Below are 23,009 nucleotides of genomic sequence, written 5' to 3'. Positions count from 1 at the left end.
CTATTATGGTGGAGTCTTGGAATCGTGCGAAGATGTAACACATTTCCAATGTTCACAAACTTCACTGACCAGCAGCGCAACGCACGATATTGATCGAGCACCAATACAAAGGAACTAAAGTAATCCTGAAACTGATTGAATGTAGACTCAAAATGCTGGAGTAACTCAGCGGGTGAGGCAGCATCTCTGGAGAGAAGGAATGAGCGACGTTTCGGGACGTCATTAGAAGATGCTGGATAAAATCGAATGTAGACACAAAATGCTGGAGTAAGTCTTAGAAGGGCCTCGACCGAAAACATCATCCGTTCCTTCTCTCCATAGATGCTGCCTCACCCGCTGAGTTACTCCAGCATTTTGTGTCTACCTTCAATTTTATCCAACATCTGCAGTTCTTTCTTATATCTGAAACTGATTGGTTTGTTGGAACGTTCCTTCTTATCGGTTCCCTCGTATGTATTGATTATTGATTAATAATGGGTGAAATGTAGTATTGGCATGACTGAGATATTTGCAATCGGCTTCAGTCAGGACTATCAGGTGATGCATCCCAGCCTCTCTCGCCTCAAGACTTGAATTCAGTTCTTTGATCCATGATAGAGACAAGTCTCAAGACGATGTTTTATCCGTTCAGTTTTAAGACCAACCATCTCCTGGTAGCCCCGGCATTCCCCCCCTGTCTCCCCACCCAAACCCCACCCAAGTCACACTAGCTTCTCGTTTTCACCGTACAAACAGCTAACAATAGCTTGTTTCCTTTATCATCGGTAAACAATGAGAGAGTACAGAGGAGATTTACTAGAATGTTGCCTGGGTTTCAGCAACTAAGTTACAGAGAAAGGTTGAACAAGTTAGGGCTTTATTCTTTGGAGCGCAGAAGGTTAAGGGGGGACTTGATAGAGGTTTTTAAAATGATGAGAGGGATAGACAGAGTTGACGTGGAAAAGCTTTTCCCACTGAGAGTAGGGAAGATTCAAACAAGGGGACATGACTTGAGAATTAAGGGACTGAAGTTTAGGGGTAACATGAGGGGGAACTTCTTTACTCAGAGAGTGGTAGCTGTGTGGAATGAGCTTCCAGTGAAGGTGGTGGAGGCAGGTTCGTTTTTATCATTTAAAAATAAATTGGATAGTTATATGGATGGGAAAGGAATGGAGGGTTATGGTCTGAGCACAGGTATATGGGACTAGGGGAGAATACGTGTTCGGCACGGACTAGAAGGGTCGAGATGGCCTGTTTCCGTGCTGTAATTGTTATATGGTTATCGGTACTCTTTTCGCATATCTTTCATTCATTGTTCTTTATCTCTCCACATCATCGTCTATATCTCTCGTTTCCCTTATCCCTAAACAGTCTGAAGAAAGGTCTCGACCCGAAACGTCACCCATTCCTTCTCTCCAGAGATGCTGCCTGACCCGCTGTGTTACTCCAACCAATTTTGTCTATCTTCTGTTTAAACCAGCATCTGCAGTTCCTTCCTACACATCTTCATTGTTCATTCACATAAAGCCCAGCGGTATGAATATTGAGTTCTGTAATTACAAGTAACCCTTGCATTCCCTCTCTCTCCATCCCTCCTCCACCATAGACGTCTTGCTAGTTTAGCTGTTTGTATCCCTTCATTATCACCTCTTCCACGGCCAACAATTGACCATTGTGGGCTCCACCTTTCTTGACTCATCGGTGCCGGCTGTGATTTGTTCTGTACGTCTAGTTTCCCTCAACCGACTCTCATTCTAAAGAAATCCCAGTCTAATTCCACTTGTGGGCCCAGTCCAGAACCAGGGAGACCTGATCATATGTTGGAGCCTTAAGTACAGGACCAGACTACTTAAGTACATAGTTACAGCGGTGAAGCCAGCGAGCTTTGTCGAACAAAGGATGTGGAAATCAGAACTGCTTTCACTGGAAGGTGAAACCCTTTCCACCCTGTGTCTGAGGTGTATTTCCCTTAAATCGGCTTGCGTGTGTCCACCCTTTTTCTTTTGTTCGTACTGCTGTCTCGGTGATTAATAACACAAGGTAGGGTCCAGTCCACTTAGGTTGCAGCTTTTCTTCCATCCATGATTTTACAAGATTCACAGTTTCCCCGCTTTCACAGAATGGATTGGAAAGTCGAGATGGGGACTCTGTGCCAGCAGCCCCTTGGTTTTTAATTCTGTAAAAGAACGAGATACTGCCAGTAAATAGTTCCTTAAGAAAACATCACTACCCTCTATGGTGGGTATTCCTTCTATCTTTCACAAATAATAAAGATCTAACTTGTTCAACCTTTCTATTAGTTGCTAATCATCTTAGTTGCTGAAACCCAGTCAACATTCTAATTGATCTCCTCTGTACTCTCTCTATTTTGTTAACCTATTTTCCTATAATTATGCCTATCAAAATTATACACCATACTCCACAATTGACCTCACCAATACCTTGTACAATTTAACATTACAACCCAACTTCTATACACAATGCTCTGAATTATAAAGGCCAACACACCAAAATCTTTCTTTACCATCCTATCTACATGAGATTCCACCTTCAGGGAACTATGCACAGTTATTCCTAGATCCCTCTGTTCAACTTCATTGCTCAATTCACAATCATTTACCATGTACGTCTAATTTGAATTTGTCCTGCCAAGATGTATCACCTCACACTCATCAACATTAAACCCATCTGTCATGTTTCAACCCACTCTTCCAAATGACCTAAATCTCTCTGTACATTTTTAAAATCTACTTCATTATTCACAACACCACCTATCTTAGTATCATCTACATATTTCTTAATCTATCTTACCACACCAACATCCATATTACTGATTCACATGACAAACAACAGTGGATCCAACACACATCCCCGAGGTACCCGTCTAGTCACTGACCTCCAACCTGACAAACATCCATCCACCATTACTCTCTGACATTTCCCATACAGCCACTTTTTAATCCATCTTGCTATTCCTTACTAACCTCTTCTTAACCAACCTTATTTCATTATTCAACCTTGTCAAAGGCCTTACTGAAGCTCACCACTTTAACCTCATCAATTTCCCTAATAACCTTTTTTTTTAAAGAAAAAAATCAAGATTAGTCAAATATCACAATCACAAATCCATGCTAATTCTTCCTAATCCTACCCTATTTATCCAAATCCCTATAATATTGTCTTTAGTATCCTTTCCATTATTTCCCACCACTGATGTCAAACAACGTTCTTGTTAAAACTCTACTCTTCTTTGTCCTCCTGTTCACTTACCTCAGGGCTATTATCTATTCGTACCTGCGGGACAGCCCTCATGTAATTATTGAAATTGTACTAGGTATCTCAACCTTCTAAACGAACATCGGTCGGTGATTTAGAAAACTCATACATACACCTTGTCTTCAGGTTTAAAGGGTCCTTCCTCCTGGTCCATCTCCGACAGCTTTTACTTTACCTGTTCATAAATAGATTTGTATATCATAAATAATTGTTTCATATACTTTTTTAAATTCTATCTTTAACTGTTCCAAACTCGGTCCCTTGTAGGGACTTCTCCATTGTGCCACCTGCTGGTTAGTTAGCATGCAACATTTCTTCAGTGCCAATGGCAGAGCATTACACAAATCTTATTTATATTAACCTTCAATGTTCCATTTATTCTTTTCATCAAATGAAAACAATCCGTTGTCAAAGCTGATTTCTGTAGGCCTACCAAACCTCTTAATTACCTTATTCATCATAAACGACACTACAATGCTCATACCTAAATCGATTCAGACTTACCCTAGACATATCTTCCAGATGCTGTTCCGGCTGCTTTGTCTGCATTTTAATTTAACTTTTTTGACATGTACTTTTTCCCGTTTCACCATACAATTTCCACATATTCCAATCTAGTCTGAACTATATCCTGCCTTTCCCAAGGTCATCATCCACTGTCTTATATTCTGAAGTATTTCTCTCTCTCTCTCTCTTCACTTGTGGAACAAACCAACAAATTGTCCACATCATCAAATACTTTCTAAGGGTATACCTTCCAACTCTGCCTTTATCATCTAATTAAAAAAAAAAAAAAACAATACAATACAATACCTTTTATTTGTCATTCGAACCTCACATGAGGTTCAAATGAAATTTGGTTTCTGCAGCCATACAATAAAAGAACCAAGACACACACCAACATAATTTACACAATCATCCATCACAGTGAGTCTCCTCCTCACTGTGATGGAAGGCAAAGTCTTGTCTCTCCCCTGCTCTCCATTCCTCTCCCGAAGTCGATGTCAAAGCCTCATCCTAGCCTTTCTTGACATCCTCCTTTAAATCCCTTTCTCTCTCTTGGGGACCCCAGTCCTGTTAGGGCTTATCTCCAGATTAATTTCACTCCTGATAGGACTTTTCGAGGAAAAGTTCCCCAAGACATGTATTATTGGCATGTAATTCTCTGGCCCCGCTTGGTTCCGTCATAGGACTCACTTGTGTCAGTTCATCACTTATTTCAGTCTTTTCAACCAGGTCCTTTGTTCATTGACATCGACCGCAGAGACCAACTGTTTGCTGAATCGGGGGTTGGAAATAAATGTCAATCCCACCACCTCCTTCAATTCTGCTTGACTTTAAGAAGAATGACTTCCACCACAATAGTTCATAATATGTTCATCAACTGGTTGCCTTTTATTTCTTGTTCATTTTCAACTCTCCACTTTTTCAGCTGGTTTTCCAGATAGGCTACATTATTTGCCTTTCCTTGTGTATTTCCCCTTTGTTCCTTGGGGTTCACCTTAAGTGGGTAATGACGGCATCCAAGCAGAAGATGGCACTGTGGCCGGTAGACAGGTTGCAGTGACGGCATCCAACCAGAAGATGGCGCTGTGGACGGTAGTCAGGCTGCAGTGACGGCATCCCACCAGAAGATGGTGATGTAGCCGGTAGTCAGGCTGCAGTGACGGCAGCTGACCTGACGGTGGCGCTGTTGCCGGTATATTTGTGAGCGGCGGCCATGTTTGTAGTCTTTATCCGGCTACTGTAACAGTTTACATCATCTATCTTTATCTGCCAGTAAGTGGTTCCCATCACTTTTACCAATGGTGCCTTCAAATCTTCCATGGCCAATAATCGTCCCACGTTCTCCTCCTCCAAAACCCTAATCCATTTCCTCCCCATCAGGGATTTTATTTATTTATTTATTTAGATTATTAATTTTATTTTTTATTTTTTTTAGCCCTCTCAGTTTATGGGTGCCCCAAGGGATAATCCTGTCTCATCCTGTCGTCTCCTACTTATGTCTCTCTGTCTCTCTCTCTCTTTCTGTGTCTCTGTCTCTCTCTCTCTCACTCTGTGTCTGTATCTATCTCTCTGTGTTTCTGTGTCTGTATCTCTCTCTCTGTGTCTGTCTCTCTGTGTGTGTGTGTGTGTGTGTGTGTGTGTGTGTGTGTGTGTGTGTGTGTGTGTGTGTGTGTGTGTGTGTGTGTCTCTCTCTCTCTCTCTCTCTCTCTCTCTCTCTCTCTCTCTCTCTCTCTTTCTGTGTTTCTCATCTTGAATGTCTACCGTAAAACAACAAACCATAAAAGCTGGTCATGTTTCATCAATTAACTTATTTCCAATTATTTCAATCCATATTCACCATTATTTTAAATGTCCAATTCCTAGCACTAGTAACAATTTTCCAAATTAACTTTATTGACAAGAAATCTAAAAGAACATCAAGAAAAGATTAAAAGAAAATCAAAAGCTGATTTTTACAACTTCCCTTTTTCAGGTTACGAGGATACAAAGAGTTAATTTTACAGCATGTTCGCAATCCCCCATGACTTGCAGTATTTTTAACTACAGTGGAAATTCTTGTTTCTGCCATGGGGGGGCGTCTGTGTTCAATTTTATAATTTGTTTATCATAACTTTACTAACGTTTACAATGAGATCTACAAATGCAATAAACAAAATAATTATCACATATATTAACTTCCTCTTTCATTCCAAACCGTTTTTTTACATACAAATCACATTCGTTCCATTCTTACTTCAAATAGATTATTCAATTTTTTTGTCTTTCCCTTCTGTGAAGAGATTAACCCTTGATGGCCATCAACTCCTCCCATGTATAAGTGTTTGGCCCAAGGAATTGATCTAACTTCTTGTCAGACCTAAAGGATCTTCAAGGAGGCTTTTTCATCTCCTTCCTGAAGTTCCTCACTTCGGTACTGGTTAAGGGGACATTAACAAACCCCCTTCCCCCTTGGGGTCCTCTCCTAGGTACCTCCCTCAGGGCTCTAACTTTTCCCGATCTTCTTTCTCTTTCCCTTCCGACCTTTTGACCACCCATCCTGGTGGCCGGGTGATCTTCGTCCACCCCGCCCCTGTCTTCTCTCTTCTCTCTTCCCTGTGTATTTTGGCCCCCTGCGGCACTGCATTTGCCCCAACGGACTATTGCCTTTCCCCTCCCTTTTTCTTAACACTGTGTTCATCATACCTGCCTTACCCGTACAATGTCTTATATTCTTAATAACGTGTTCATCATACCGTGTTCATAATTCTCAATCGCCCAGGAAGTACTGAATAGTCATTTTCCTACCTGGGTTCCGTGCACTGGAATTGCTCGATTGATTTTTCGCGATTTCCAACTACTCCCACTTGTTATCACTTGTTTATCGAGTCTCTGTGTGGTCCGGAAACTACTGCTCAAACAGCTGACGGCAAGCAAGGAGTCTGAGACCGCTGAACTCAGCAGGGTGCACCTTCCCTTCGTCCGTCTACTCCCGTCAGCTGGCCAGAGTATTTGATCCCGGAAACCGAGCCCCCAAAGTTGTGAGATTGAAATTCACAAATGCTCAGAGACAAAGTCAGAGAAACAAGTTTATCTCATTTATTACATTTCTGCGCAGAAAAGGGTGCCCCTCTGTCGTCCCCTAGAGGCACACCGAGGATCGGGATGTCCTCTATCTTTATACATTTCATTTTTCTATTATCACACCCTCATCCCTCCCCATTGAGCTTCTTCCAATCATAACATAAAGCCCAGATTCCCACGAGAACGTCCTGGAACGTCTCCTGACGTCAAGGTTACCTCCTATTACATTCATCGCATGTGCATTTAAATGAAGCATCTTGTCATAGTGGGCGTGAGTACATATTCATATAATCTCATTAGGCCTGCGCAGATCTGTTTGAATTTATGTACTTTCTCCCTTTCACTTACTTCTTTCAAAACTCCTGTTGAAGTATTTCTATTGCTACTTTTTTATCTAGAATTTCTCTCTGTTCTTTATATCGTTACTTTCTATTCTACTAGCAGTCTGGCTTCTGCTGACATCTTATTTCTTTCTAAGTTATATTTCAGTTCTAGTATAAATCAACCATCTCTATTAACCCTTTTCTCAAACCAGCTACCGAGACAGATGTGTACAGCAATTCGTTCTTCCCCCGCACAATTAAAGTATGGAATAATCTCCACCCAACTATAGTTACCCAACCAGATGCAACTAAATTTAAAGTAGCTCTTTCTTCCCAATAACCCTTTCTGGTTTAAGTCCTCCCTGCACCACCTTCAGTTTAAATTCCATTTGGAATATTTTGGAGGACCAAGAAACCAAGAACCAAGAACCAGGATCGTGGGACCAAAATGCAACCAGAACTTGATGAGCAGCCCCTTCAGCTATTGCTAGAGGGGCAGCAACCTCGTTACCGTTGGCAACATCCCATTGTGATGTAATTGTAGCAGTCGGCAGCCAGCTTGAGAGCCCATGATTGCTGCACTGTGAGAGGCAATGAGACATCATCACGGTGAGAAGGCTAGAAGCGGCCTGTGAGAAGGCGCCTTTGGCTGTTTTTAAAATTTCATAGTTTAATAACTTCGGTGAAATATATATATATGGAAATGCGACCGGAAGATGTTTATCGCCACCAGGGGATAAATGTGAGTAGGATGAGTGAAAATGGGAAGGCTGTGGCCTAATGTTTGGAAGAAGATAGTTCACCAGATTCATACACACACACACACGCACACACACACGCACACACGCACGCACGCACACACACACACACACACACACGCACACGCACACGCACACGCACACGCACACGCACACGCACACACACACACACACACACACACACACACACACACACACACACACAAACAAGACAACGACTTTTAATTATATAGAGATTAGAAGAAGGCGGAACCTGAGAATGAGAGACACAAGGACTGGGTAATTATATCCAATGTATATTGAATTTGTTGTTCCTTTCTGAGGTTGTACTTTGCCCCGTTAGTTGATAACGTGTTTGTGAGATATATTGTTTGTGCTCACAATCGCTACTCAGAGACTAAATCGTGGAAACAAGAAATGCTTTATTTGCGAGTCTGCAGAATCGGGTGCCTCTCCAAGTTGAGACACACCGAGCAAAGGAAAAACGTCTTGTTTTATACAATTCAGTATACAGTCTTTATTGATCGGATGCCTCCCCTTCTGACCCCTTCCAATCAGGGTACCGAGGTTCACAATCTTCCAACCCTCCCCTCCGTGCGTCATCAATCATTCTCTCTCCTCCCACATCATACATCGCATGTACATTTAAATTAGGTTCTTTGTCTTGAGGGGCGTAAAGTTAATATTCATTTAACTTATTAAGCATGCGCAGTAGCTGTTGCCCTAACCTACTTAATTGCCTTTGACCTAAAGAATAGCTTCTGTGTTTCAGCTACATTCCTTACCTCATCTTGTTATTCACCAATGTTATCAACAGCTCTGAAGGTCTGACTGTTTGTTGGAATCACAAGGTTGGTGATTCTAACTCCTCGGCCCATCACAAGGTCGGTGACTTCAATCACTCGGCCCCTCACAATGATGGTCGTTTAATCATCTTATCCCTCACAATCCTCCCTTTTTCTTTTGCTACGCATCCTGTATTAAACATCATTCCTAGACTTCCTGCTGTTCCAAAGCTAATAACATTCTTTTTATCTCTCTTTCCTCTGGGTCCTCTCTCGGCCTCATTATCATTATCTTCTGGACGCCCCCTTTCTCCCCCATGGGGACTACAACTGTCTGCATTTGGCTTATACTTCTAGTTATAAGAACCCTGAGACATGGTATACAACAGGGGATAATGATCAATGCAGCTAATGCCCATAAAATCACCAGTCCCACCGCTTTCCACCAGGCTCCTCCTAAGATGTAATCCCACCATCCTGCTCCCATGATTGTGTTCCATCTCTGTAGCGGGACTTGTGCTATTTTTCTGATTCCTTCTGATATATCCATTACTGCTTGCCCGTTGTCATCTATGTTTAGGCAGCAATTAGAGAGGTTGAATTTTCCGCATATTCCTCCCTCTTCGGCTAGTAAGTAGTCTAAGGCCAAACGGTTTTGGTATATCGCTGTTCTCATCTGTGTCTGCTGCTTTGCCAACATCTCAGTGCAGATGCAGTCTGGTTAGTAATTACTTCCAGCACTGCCTGTAGTCTTATGATCCGATTTAACATATACACTGGGGTCCGGTAGCCCCAGGATCCGTCCTGTGCCCAAGTGGCTGGTCCATAATATGAGATGATTCTTGCAGGTGGCCACTCATCATTTTCCCATTTTCCGATGTCCATTCCTCTCTTCGTTCGGTGTAGATCGTCAAAGATGGGTGTTCCTAGCGACCGCCCCTCCTCAGTGGTCAACAAAAAAAACCCTGGTTCTACCAGTCCAATTAAACAAGTCCCACTCCATTTTTCTGGCAATACCGAGTATGCCTTGTGTCCGCATATCCATAGCAGTCCTTCAGGGGCCGGTCCACTAGAGGTAACATTGTCCCATATGTCCAGCAACACTGGGATTCCCTGGTAAGGGTTGTTCCCGGTGCAATTCCATAATCCAGTCGATTCGTTTCCATCAGTCTTCATCCAGATAGTACAGTTTCCTTCATCCTTTACAGTGGGATACCATTGAGGTTCCTCTGGCCACCACACTCGGGATTGATTTGGCCACTGGGTGATGATGCGCTGGCAGGGGCTGCTGCCTACTAGGATGGCATTCTTTGCCCAGGGCCTGGCGATACACTCAGTTCCAAACGGGGTGTGTGTCAGGACCCATTCCTGGGGACTTCGATCTCTTCCCACCGTCAAATTCCACTTTATCAGGTCCCATACCTCAATGATAGATCCTCTCCATGGCCAGCGTGAGCTCATCAGCGGTCCTCCACAAACCCAACAGTTAGTCACATTCAGGATTCTGGCTATCCGGAGGGCCAAGTCCACAAACAGGTTTCTCCCCACTTCCGGGATCTCAATCTGCTGCTTTATTTCATCATACATAGTCTGGTGCAGTTGAGGCTGGGAAGGTGGGGGAGGTTTGTTGACTACTGCTTCTGCTAACTTCCCTATCACTACCTCCTTAATTTTGTCTAATGTTTCCTCCCTGGCTCGGGAAGGGATGCCTAACTGTCCTCTCTTGGTCATGCAGACCCATTTCTCCCCTTTTGGGCAGGTAATGTGCCCAACACTTCCTACATGTCCCTTATTTTCTACTACATAATACCCCCTCCCCCCGTCCTGACAAACAGCTCTAGTCCTTAGGTCGTAGCAATCATCACTTACATGGGAATGATAGGTAAATTATTTGGTTGTTCGCCCTCCATATCTGATAGGATGGTAGCACTTATCACAGTTATTAACACTTCTTATAATGGTTACATACATAGTTAGTAATACTACAACTGCTCCTTTCATGCTGTTAGTTTCATACACTTATTTCTTACTGAAAGTTAATGCCAGGGGCTTATTCCCTGGTTTTACCGTCCACTGATCGTCTTTCTCAGGAACTGACGGCGGGTCAACGGGTCCTTTAACCCGGGTCGCATGTGTCCACCCTTTTTCTTTTGTTCGTACTGCTGTCTCCGTTGCCAGCAATGCCAGGTATGGGCCAGTCCACCGGGGCTGCAGTTTCTCCTCCTTCCAACTTTTAATCAGTACCCAGTCACCGGCCTTTATAGCGTGTATTGGAAAGTCGAGTGGTGGACTTTGTGCCAACAGTCCTTTTATTTTTAATTCTGCAAGGGAACGAGACACTGCCAGTAAATAGTTCCTCAGGAACACATCGCTGCCTTCGAAGGTCGGCGTGCCCTCTACCTTTCCAAGATAGGGCAGCCCAAACAACATTTCGTAGGGAGACACCGCAATATCTTTACGGGGTGCCGTTCGTATTCTTAATAATGCAATTGGTAAACACTTAGTCCAGGGTAGTCTGGTTTCCTCCACTAACTTAGTTATCTGTGTTTTAAGGGTTGCATTCATCCTGTCCACTCGCCCAGAACTCTGGGGGTGCCAGGGTGTATGCAATTTCCAATTTATTCCCAAGGTACTGCAAACCAACAGGTGAACCTTAGAGGCAAAATGTGTTCCTCGGTCGGAATCTATGGATTCGATGACCCCGTATCGGGGAATGATTTGTTCTAATAATATCCGGGTTACTGCCTGAGCGGTGGCATTTATCGTGGGAAATGCTTCCACCCACCTGGTGAAATGGTCTACAACTACTAGGAAGTACTTCCACCTTTGTATTCTTGGAAGTTCTGTAAAATCTACCTGTATTCTCTGGAAGGGTCTTATAGCCAATTGTTGTCCTCCACCAGGGACAGCTCTCATTCCCTTCTTGTTAACCCTCTGACATAACACACAACCGGAGACTGTCTGCTTAGCCAAAGTATAGATACCTCGGCAAGCGTAGGTCCGTAGTTGTGTGTCACACAGGGCCTGCGCTCCCCAATGTGACTGGGACTGCAGTTGTCTCATCAAATCCCGAGTTAATCCTTTGGTTAACATTTGTTTCCCATCCGGCGTCCACCACCTCCCGTCAGTGGAACGCCGAGCCCCTAACTCATTCATTTTATCCTCCTCCTCCTGTGAGAATACAGGTATCTTTCCTACTCCTTCCCTTAATGGTATTAAAGACAACATCCTCACTGTTCTTTCTGTCGCTGCCTTTTTGGCGGCTCTGTCTGCCGCTTCATTTCCCCTTGATTCTAATGAGTTCCCCTTTTGGTGTCCCGCCACATGGACCACCGCTATCCTTTCTGGCAAATGTAATGCTTCCAGTGCCTTCTCAATTAATTGCTCATGTGCCAACTCCTTTCCTCTGGCTGTAATCATCCCCCTTTCTTTCCATATTCTCCCAAACGTGTGCACTACTCCAAATGCATATTTGTTTTAATGGTATAATGCATATTTGGAGTCGGTGTACACCGTTCCTTCCTTCCCCTCCAACAATTCTAACGCCCGTATTAAGGCATACAATTCACATGACTGAGCCGACCAACTACCTGGCAACCTGCCCGCCTCCACTCCTTCAAATCCTTCTCCTCCTATTATGGCATACCCACTATATCTTTTTCCATTTATACAGCGGGAAGAACCGTCTATAAACCACCTTTCTCCCTCTACCAGAGGCTGCCCCTCCAAATCCTCCCTGCTCTTGGTCTGTAGTTCTATAACTTCGCTACAGTAGTGTTCTGGTCTCTGCCCTTCCTGCTCGTCGTCCGCCGAGTATAAAAACTGGGAAGGGTTTAAATTCTTATCGGTCAGAATGGTCAAATCTTCTTTTTCCATAAGTATCACTTCGTACTTTAGGATCCTGGAGTCAGTCAACCACCGGTTGGACTTCTGAGTTAGTATTGTCCGGACCGTGTGGGGAGTAGATACTACCAGGTCACCTCCAAATGTCAATTTTCTACTTTCTTCCACTAATATTGCTGTTGCTGCGACCGCTTGAATACATACAGGCCACCCTCGTGATACCGGATCCAAGAGTTTAGAAAGGAATGCGACTGGCTGTCGCTTCCCTCCTCTCTTTTGTGTCAGTACCCCCAACGCAATTCCATTCTCCGCATTAACAAAGAGATGGAATGGTTGATCGATGGACGGGAGGGTCAGTACCGGTGCGGTGATCAGGCTATTCTTTCGGGGTTTATTCTCCTTTTCCCGTCACTAATCAGGTGTCCTAGATATTTAACCTCCTGTTCTACAAATTGTAGTTTATGTTTGGACACTCTCAATCCCTTTTCCCCCAAAAAGTTTAAGAGGGTTATGGTTGCATCCCTTACTGGCTCTTCTTCTCCGCCTGAGAGTAACAAATCATCTACGTACTGCAATAATTGTGTCCCATAGGTCCTGGGAACATCCTCTAATACTTGTTCTAATATTTACCCGAACACGTTCGGGGATTCAGTAAATCCCTGAGGGAGCACAGTCCATCGATACTGTTGCTTCCTCAGTGTGTCTGGGTTTTCCCATTCGAATGCAAAGAGGTCTCTACTTTCCTCAGCCAGGGGGCAGCTCCAAAAGGCGTCACCTGAAAATACTGCTTGGGTCCTTGAATGGCATCGAGGGGGGAGGTAAAGCGACAGTTGTAGCATTTGTCGCTTTACCAATGGCAGGAAATGCTACACTTGTCGCTTTACCTCCCCCTTTGACTCCATCCAAGGACCCAAGCAGTTGTTCCAGGTGCGGCAGATGTTTACCTGCACCTCCTCCAACCTCATCTATTGCATCCGCTGCACTAGGTGTCAGCTGCTCTACATCGGTGAGACCAAGCGCAGGCTCGGCGATCGCTTCGCCCAACGCCCCCGCTCGGTCCGCAATAACCAACCTGATCTCCCGGTGGCTCAGCACTTCAACTCCCCCTGCCATTCCCAATCCGACCTTTCTGTCCTGGGCCTCCTCCATGGTCAGAGTGAGGCCCACCGTAAATTAGAGGAGCAGCACCTCATATTTCGATTGGGTAGTTTACACCCCAGCGGTATGAACATTGACTTCTCCAATTACAGGTAGTCCCTGCTTTCTCCTCCCCTTCTCACCTCTCCCTCAGCCCACTGTCTCCGCCTCTTCCTTTCTTCTTCCCGCACCCCCCACCCTCACATCAGTGTGAAGAAGGGTCTCGACCCGAAACGTCACCTGTTCCTTCGCTCCATAGATGCTGCCTCACCCGCTGAGTTTCTCCAGTATTTTTGTCTACCTTCGATTTTCCAGCATCTGCAGTTCCTTCTTAAACATGTTCTCCAGAGATGTTGCTAAACCCATTGAGTTATTTTAGTATTTTGTGTCAATTTACAGGGAAAGGAAGCCCTTTTTCGGAGAAGGTTTTTTTTGGTGTAATTGTAAATATTACTGAACAAGATAACGATATTTGTCCATTTGTCGATATGGTCATTTGCTAAATCCAATTCCGATTCTTCTCTTCCCTTTAAGTCTTTTCACCCATTCACTAAGTAGAATGTTGACCCAACAAAACCATAGTGTTGCAAGGTTACGTAGAGTAGCAGCAATTGTGAAAGATAAAATATGAGCCTTGACTATAGTCCACGGAGGGAGCAGGGCTAAAGTACAAATGTGTAAGAAAGAACTGCAGATGCTGGTTTAAATCGAAGGTAGACGCTAAATGCTGGAGTAACTCAGCGGGTGAGGCAGCATCTCTGGAGAGAAGGAATGGGCGATGTTTCGCGTTGAGACCCTTCTTCAGGCTGATGTCAGAGGAGGGGGCGAGACAAAGATAGAATGTAGTCGGAGACAGTAAGACTGGTGGGAGAACTGGGAAGGGGAAGGGGATGGAGAGAGAAAGCAAGGTTTCGCTTGGGTAGTTTATACCCCAGCGGTATGAACATTGAATTCTCTAACTTCTGATAGCCCTTGCTTTCTCTCTCCATCCCATTCCCCTTCTCCCACTAGACTTACTGTCTCCGCCTACATTTTAGCTTGGGTGCTGTCTGTACGGGGTTTGTACGTTCTCCCCGTAACGTGCGTGGGTTTTCGCCGAGATCTTTGGTTTCCTCCCACACTCCAACGACGTACAGGTTAATTAGTTTTGGTAAATGCAAAAATTGTCCCTAATGGGTGTAGGATAGTGTTAATGTGCGGGGATCGCTGGTCCTGCTGGGCCGAAGGGCCTGTTTCCGGGCTGTATCTCCAAACTGAACTAAACGTACAAACTCCGTACAGACAGCACCCGGCTCTCTGGCGCTATAAGCACCGTAAGGCAGCAATTATACCGCTGGTCTTTATAAAAGCTGCAACTACCACCATTTATTAATTGTTAATTAAGGCATTTCCATGATAGAAATGATTTAATTTCAATCATTCATTTAAGGTGCAATGGAGACACTTGAATTTGCGTCTCTGGATGTGCCTCTGGATTCCTCGTTCAGTAACGTCATCTCTGCCTCGCCACCGCACCTGTTGGTGCCACAGATAGGCCCCTGACCCGCTACGTTCGTCCAGCAGTTTGCATCTGCAGTCCCGTGTGTCTCAACGCGCAGCCGTCTCTCATTGAATACCAATTCTGCCCACCGCCGCCCTAATTCCCCTGTTCCTTATCCTCTCACTCTTACCCTGCACCTACACTCACATCACCCATTCCCCCCTCACCCCCTCATCACCCGCACCTATTTCGGAGCACCCGGAATGTCGATGGTGATAACCATATAACCATATAACCATATAACAATTACAGCACGGAAACAGGCCATCTCGGCCCTACAAGTCCGTGCCGAACAATTTTTTTCCCTTAGTCCCACCTGCCTGCACTCATACCATAACCCTCCATTCCCTTCCCAACCATATGCCTATCCAATTTATTCTTAAATGATACCAACGAACCTGCCGCCACCACTTCCACTGGAAGCTCATTCCACACCGCTACCACTGTCTGAGTAAAGAAGTTTCCCCTCATGTTACCCCTAAACCTCTGTCCCTTAATTCTGAAGTCTTGTCCTCTTGTTTGAATCTTCCCTATTCTCAAAGGGAAAAGCTTGATCACATCAACTCTGTCTATCCCTCTCATCATTTTAAAGACCTCTATCAAGTCCCCCCTTAACCTTCTGCGCTCCAGAGAATAAAGACCTAACTTATTCACCCTATCTCTGTAACTTAGTTGTTGAAACCCAGGCAACATTCTAGTAAATCTCCTCTGTACTCTCTCTATTTTGTTGACATCCTTCCTATAATTGGGCGACCAAAATTGTACACCATACTCCAGATTTGGTCTCACCAATGCCTTGTACAATTTTAACATTACATCCCAGCTTCTATACTCAATGCTCTGATTTAGTCACTGGATGTGAAAGTGGATATGAAGTACTAGGCAACGATGCAGAGGAGGTTTACCAGAATTAGGATTTCATTAAGAGAATGGAGAGGTCAGACCGACTATGGAAAGTTTTCTCCGGACCGCCGGAGGTTGAGGGGAGACTTGATGGAAGTCTATCGAATTATGAGAGGGGTGGGCAGGTTACACAATCAGAACCTTTTACTGAGAGGGGAATATTTAATAGTAGAGAGCATAGCGATAGGGTGAGAGGGGCAAAGTTTAAAGGGGATGTGTGAGGCAGGTTTTCTACCCCAATGATGGTGAGTTTCTGGAACGCGCTGCCAGGGATGGTGGTGGAGGCTGATACGAGACAGGCGGTGAAGAGATGTTTGGAGAGGCACGTGAGTATGCAGGTAATTGAAGGATATGGATTATGTTCTAGCAGGTAAGAGTTGGTCTTGGCATCATATTCAGCACAGACACTGTGGGCCGAAGGGCTGCTCCTATGCGTACTGTTCTTTGTTCCATACGGATTGTGTCTTCGCATTGTGTATATTCCGGGATATAACCTGATACTTGAAGAAACCTCCACATCAGCGCTGTAGAATGTATCCTGACTGTTCGCATCATGGCCTGGTGCGGCATTTCCAACGCACACGAGTTGCACTACCGCCTGCACTGGCCATGGATGTGTTTATATTAAATTGTGTTTTGTATTAATGCCTTGTCTTTGGAGCAGTTTTTAATTTTGTTTTTACTAAGTTGCAGGATTTATGTGTAATGTGGTTGTAATTTGCGTTTAATTAATATTGTGTGAAGCACTGAGTATGTGTGCGTGTGATGCTGCTGAAACGGCGATGTGGTTTTCATCGCAGTTGTTCATCGCAGTACTTGTACAGATGACAATAAATCCGACTTGACTTCACTCTAAGTTTATATTTAACCATCGTTTTACACCCCAGTTAGTTTCTTTTTTCTGTCCTGCTCTAAACTGTCCCATAACATTCCCTGTGTTTACATTTATATACCGGTCAGTTTAACATCTCACTAAACCCTCCATGGGTATTTGAGGTCAGGACACGGTCACCTAGAACACGTTCACCCTGAAAACCTACAGCAAATGTGCTGGAGACGGCAGCGTGCGCGGTAGACACTCGCGGTACAGAGGGATCACAAGGGATCACAACATTGCTGGGGAAACTCAGCGGGTGCAGCAGCATCTATGGAGCGAAGGAAATAGGTGACGTTTCGGGCCGAAACCCTTCTGTGTACCTTCGATATTCCAGCATCTGCAGTTCCCTCAATAAGGGTTTCGGCCCGAAACGTCGCCTATTTCCTTCGCTCCATAGATGCTGCTGCACCCGCTGAGTTTCCTCCGCAATTTTGTGTACCTTCGATATTCCAGCATCTGCAGTTCCCTTTTGATCACAAGGGATCAGCAGCTTCCAATCAGTGAAAGCAGTTTCAAAGCAGGAAGTGGCAGGAGTTAAAATGGCTTCTAAAGAGCAGGTCGTGAATTTAACAGAGGAGCTAATTTGTCCCATCTGCCTGGATTTCTTCACCGATCCGGTGTCACTGGAGTGTGGGCACTACTTCTGCCGCTCCTGTATCACACAGAGTTGGGACAGGGAGAAGAGAAACTCCTGCCCGGAATGTAGAGAGGTGTTTACAGACCGCACCCTCAAAGTTAATCGGGCCTTGGCGAGACTGTCTGAGAAAGCTCGAACACTGAGCCTGAATACGGAAGAGAAGGAAAGTAAACTTTACTGCGAGGAACATCAGGACGAACTGAAGCTGTTTTGTGAAACTGACAAGAAACTGATCTGCCTGGTTTGTCGAGATGCGCGGGAACACAAGTCTCACAGCTTCATACCGATTAAAGAAGCTGTTGAAACCTACAAGGTAAAAGCAAACCGACTACGATCACTTGCTTGAAAGTATATTGAATGTTTATTGTCTAACCCCCTTTCTCTGTGATTCCCAGGATCAGGTTAAATCATCCATACAATCTCTGACAACAAATAAATCAGCCATCCAGGAAATGGAAGAGCAACAGAAGCAGAAGATTTCCCAAGTCCGGGTGAGGCCTTGCTGTGTGGCATTTCTGATCGTGTTGTGTAGTTTTGTATTTTGGTTAATGCACTTACAGCGTAGCGTGGCAGCAGTTAGTTGCGCTGTTTCACTGCTCCGGTGAATTCGGTTCGACCCTGACTTCTGGTATTGTCTACGTGACGCTTCCATGTCCCCTTCCCCCCGCTCCCTACCCCTCCCCCAGTACAACACTCCCCTTACCCCACTCCCCCCTCCCGACACACACACTCCCTCCCCTGGTTCAAATCTCCACCCTCGGTACAACTCTGACCAGGGTGGGTTCCGCCCACATCCCCCAGACATGTTGGTTTAATTGTTTGTGTAATGAAGCTGCTGAAGGCGGGTGATCTGTGAGTCGTTGGGAGTTAATGTGGACGTGAGGGCCATTGTGTTTCAGGGAAACGGGAGGAAATGAGATTAATGGGATTATTCTAAGGAACACCATAGATATCGATGTGCCAAATAGTCACCTTCTACTTCACAATGAAATAGAATACAGAAATATATTCGATCAATCTTCACCTTTCATTTGACAGGAGCAGTCACAAAGCCTCAAGTCTCACGTCACATCTCAGTTTGCTGAACTGCACCAGATTCTCGTGAAGAAAGAGCAGCGCATTCTCGGAGAGATCAAGGAGGATGAGGAGAAGATTCTAAGTCCAATGGAGAAAAATCTTCAAGACATTCAAGAGAATTTAAACTCTATTGAGGAGGAACTCTCAAAGCTGCAGGGGCGAATGGAACAAACAGACATCGTGTCATTTTTGAAGGTCAGGGGTTATGTTTCGATCTCGTTCAATGAAACTGCAGTCCCAATATTGGGGGCGATATATTTGTGCAAATGCAACTTTTATCAATTCCTATATTTATCCAACATCCCTCGTACAAACATGCTGTGCTATCTCATAATTCATTGTAGACGAAAAAGACCATTCGGCCCATCAAGTCTACTCCGCCATTCAAGCATAGCTGTTCTTGCTCACATTTTCAACTCCATTCTCCTGCCTTCTCCCCAGGGCCTGATGGTCTGCATCCCAGGGTACTTAAGGAAGTGTCTCTAGAAATCGTGGGCGCATTGGTGATAATTTTCCAATGTTCTATAGTTTCAGGATCAGTTGCTGTAGATAGGAGGGTAGCTCATGTTATCCCTCTTTTTAAGAAAGGAGGGAGAGAGAAAACAGGGAATTATAGACCAGTTAGCCTGACATCAGTTGTGGGGAAGATGCTGGAGTCAATTATAAAAGATGAAATAGAGGCACATTTAGATGGCTGTAACAGGGTCTGTCCGAGTCAGCATGGATATTTACGAAGGGGAAATCATGCCTGGCAAACTTCTGGAATTTTTTGAGGATGTAACTAGGAAAAAGGAGATGGGAGAGTCAGTGGATGTAGTGTACCTGCACTTTCAGAAAGCCTTTAAGGTCCCACATGGGAGGTTAGTGGGCAAAATTAGAGCACATGGTATTAGGGGTAGTGTACTGACATGGACAGTGAATGTGAGTGGATGGCGAATGAGTAGGAATTAATGGGCATGTGAAATAGAATAGGGTACAAGGAATTGGATTGTGGGAATAGAAAGGAGGGTAATGCAGATTACTTTCACAACATTCCAGTAGCTTTCAGACAAGCCCTGAATTGCCAGGATAATGAAAGGTACGGATTAAATGTAAGCAAATGAGAGCGGTGTAGGTAGGTACAGTGGCAAGCATGGGCATTGTGGGCCGAAGGGCCTTGGTCTACACTCCATGTCTCGAGATTGGGTTGCCTATGCGACCTTCCATTTCGTGAAGATATGCAGGAGAATGACATAATATATTGATCTTCACCTTTCATCTGACAGGATCAGTCACACAACAACTTTCAGCCACAGATCACAACCCAGTTTGCTGAACTGCACCAGATTCTCACTAAGAAAGAGCAGCGTTTACTCGTTCCTTCTCTCCAGAGATGCTGCCTAACCCGCTGATTTACTCCAGCATTTTGTGTCTACCTTTGATTTAAACCAGCATCTGCAGTTCTTTCCTCCACACATATTCTCTCTCTGGTTGTCCCTTTGACCTCAGAGGGAACCATTCTCTCCTGAGTTATTCTTTAGCTATTAATATACTTGTTGTATCTCTGGGGATTCTCTTGTTTGTCGTGACTCGTGACTCTGTTTTATTCTGCAGATTTTCTTTTAATTTACTCCTGCAAGTTTTTATACTGCAAAACAAATTGCTTGATGACAACAAGCTGTACCCGACCAGTGCCTCACACCCTTTGTGGTTCCCTCATTCTGATACGTGATCTTATGTTACATTACCATCTGCATCGACCAGACCTGTGACCGCAAATTCCACATTCTGATCACTGAATTTCTGACAGGATTTGCTCCATGCCACTTTGAATTTTACATTTGTGTTTTGGTATCTGAAGAACCGGTGATACATAGATGCTGCCTAACCCGCTGATTTACTCCACATTCTGATCACTGAATTTCTGACAGGATTTGCTCCAGGCCACTTTGAATTTTACATTTGTGTTTTGGTATCTGCAGAACCGGTGATACATTCTCCATCCACACACAATCTAATCCATCGTTAATCTTAAATCCCTCCAACCAATCATGATTAACAGCTTATTGTTGGGTAACATATGATAAGCATTTTTCGACACTGGGCCTGTACTCGCTGGAGTTTAGAGAAATGAGCGGGGACATCATTGAAACTGACTGAAGAATGAAAGGCTTGGATAGAGTGGATGTGGAGAGGATGTTTCCACTAGTTGGAGAGTCTAGGACAAGAGGTCAGAGCTTCAGAATTAAAGGACGTTCCTCGAAGAAGATAAGGAGGAATTTTAGTCAGAGGAAGGTGAATCTGTGGAATTTATTTTCAACAGATGGCTATGGAGGCCAAATCAGTGGATATTTTTAAGGCAGATATATTTCGATTCTAGAATACTACGCGTGTCAGAGGTTAAGGGGACACGACAGGAGAATGGGGATAGGAGGAGAGAGAGAGATGGGTCAGCCATGATTGAATAGTGGAGTAGTCTTGATGGGCCGAATGGTATAATACTGTTCCTATCACTTATGACCTCATGACATTATTCAGCAGAAAATTCAAAACACGTCCAGACTTTCCTGCACATTTCGTCCTCTGAGTTATAGCATAAATGTCACAAAGATTCATCATACCTCCTGCATTGGTTCCATCAACGTAATGTCCTCTGTGTGACAACGTGAGCACGAGTCAGAAAATGGTAATTTTCAACTATGTGAAATAACTTGCGTGAAGTTGCTGTTCCCTCAGTCAATTTCTGCTTTATTTATTTCAGGAGGAAGCTGGTCGCAAGAGGAGGTAGGACATGTTCTTCAATTAAACTCTGCACAGATCTGTAAAGTCACATAAACATGTCGACGCGCAGGTTATAACCGGTTATTTAATATTTGCAGAATTAGTGATGAATTCCAGACATTGTCACTGAGAGATGGTGCCATACTGGATGAAAGATTTGATCACCCCTACTGGTTGAACGCAGTGTTGAAAGATATCGTTGTTGCCAATCACCAAGGTAAAACATATGGATTCCTTACTTCCTATGTGGGTGACATATTTAAGTTGTAAATAGATGCAAAGATTGACTGTAATGATGAACTGAAGGGGAACTAAAGTTTTATACCAGCACCAACCTCACCTGTTGGGAAGCTTCACATTCAAGTGGTCAGCTGGAGATGTCAGAACCCTGAACACATCCAACACAGGAGCACAATACAACCAAGACACAGACTGCTAGATGAACTAAAGCATCTTAACCTCATCCGCAGAAACACGCCACGATACGAGTTTGAATTCTACCAGGTAGCCAGCAAAGTAAACTTGACTTAATTAAATCAGAGATTTTGAAAACTTGTAGGAATTTAATGACCAAGATTGTCATAAAAACCGCGGGTTCCATCAGAGAAGGATATATGTGTCACTGATCCTGCTTGTCCTGTCAGTAACTACTGACTTTGGTTAACTCAGGTCTGCCCCCTGCAGGAGTTACGGACTTCATTGTTATTAACTCTCCACTACATTGAGGCATTGTATGAATGAGTCGCGTCAGACAAACTAGTATTGACCTCAGCCAGGAATTTTGTCTCGGATGAAAACACCCAGTTACTTGTTCAGTTTATATAAAATGGATTTAACTAAATCTAGTTAACATTTGTCCCAAAATGTTAATCTTCAAGTGGAATTGGTAGTAAAGGAAGCAAAGGCAAGAGGGCTTGTATACAAAACGGGGATGTAATGCTGAGGCTCTATGAGGCGCTGGTAAGGCCACATTTGGAATATTGTGTGAAATTGCAGACACTATAACTGAGGAAGGATGTGCTGGCTCTGGAGAAGGGCCTGAGGAGGTTTACAAGAATGATCCCAGGAATGAGTAGGCTAACCTATGATGAGCTTTTGTCGGCACTGGGCCTGTTCTCGCTGGAGTTTAGAAGAATGAGGGGGGACTGCAATGAAACATACAGAATAGTAAAAGGCTTGGATAGAGTGGATGTGGAGAGGACGTTTCCACTAGTGGGAGAGTTTAGGACTAGAGGTCACAGCCTCAGAATTAAAGGACTTTCTTTTAGGAAGGAGATGAGGATACATTTTTTGAGGAAAAATATCCACTGACGTAGGCTCCACAGCCTTCTCTGACAAAGAATTTCACAGATTCACCACCATCTCAGTGGATATTTTTAAGGCAGTGATAGATAGATAGATAGATTTTTGATTAGTACAGGTGTCAGAAGTTTTGAGGAGAAGTTTGGAGAATGGATTTAGGAGGAAGAGGTTGATCAGCCATTATTGAATGGCGGAGTTCTTGATGGGCCGAATGGCCTAATTCTACTCCTATCGTCCTCTCTCCC

At 44.2% G+C, this 23,009-nt stretch overlaps 1 protein-coding gene across 1 annotated transcript; it reads left to right on the top strand.

The window, feature by feature from the left end:
* The first annotated feature begins 17,501 nt into the window (after positions 1–17,501).
* Positions 17,502–21,792, top strand: LOC116970109 (nuclear factor 7, brain-like). The gene is made up of 5 exons (XM_033016837.1): positions 17,502–17,938; positions 18,021–18,116; positions 18,664–18,897; positions 21,443–21,465; positions 21,561–21,792. Exons 1-5 carry the CDS (start codon positions 17,528–17,530, stop codon positions 21,730–21,732), a joined length of 936 nt encoding a protein of 311 aa, XP_032872728.1. The 5' UTR covers positions 17,502–17,527; the 3' UTR covers positions 21,733–21,792.
* Positions 21,793–23,009: the final 1,217 nt, after the last annotated feature.

The sequence above is a fragment of the Amblyraja radiata genome, unplaced genomic scaffold (assembly GCF_010909765.2).
Source record: "Amblyraja radiata isolate CabotCenter1 unplaced genomic scaffold, sAmbRad1.1.pri scaffold_533_ctg1, whole genome shotgun sequence".
NCBI lineage: Eukaryota > Metazoa > Chordata > Chondrichthyes > Rajiformes > Rajidae > Amblyraja > Amblyraja radiata.
The sequence above is the reverse complement of the archived record's forward strand: the minus strand, read 5'-3'. Positions and strand labels throughout refer to the sequence as shown.

Excerpts from the sequence above, each read along its gene's own strand:
- LOC116970109 (XM_033016837.1), top strand. The coding sequence starts at position 17,528 with ATGGCTTCTAAAGAGCAGGTCGTGAATTTAACAGAGGAGCTAATTTGT. Across the intron at positions 18,898-21,442 it reads ACATCGTGTCATTTTTGAAG|GAGGAAGCTGGTCGCAAGAG; the intron begins GTCAGGGGTTAT and ends TATTTATTTCAG. Across the intron at positions 21,466-21,560 it reads GAAGCTGGTCGCAAGAGGAG|AATTAGTGATGAATTCCAGA; the intron begins GTAGGACATGTT and ends TAATATTTGCAG.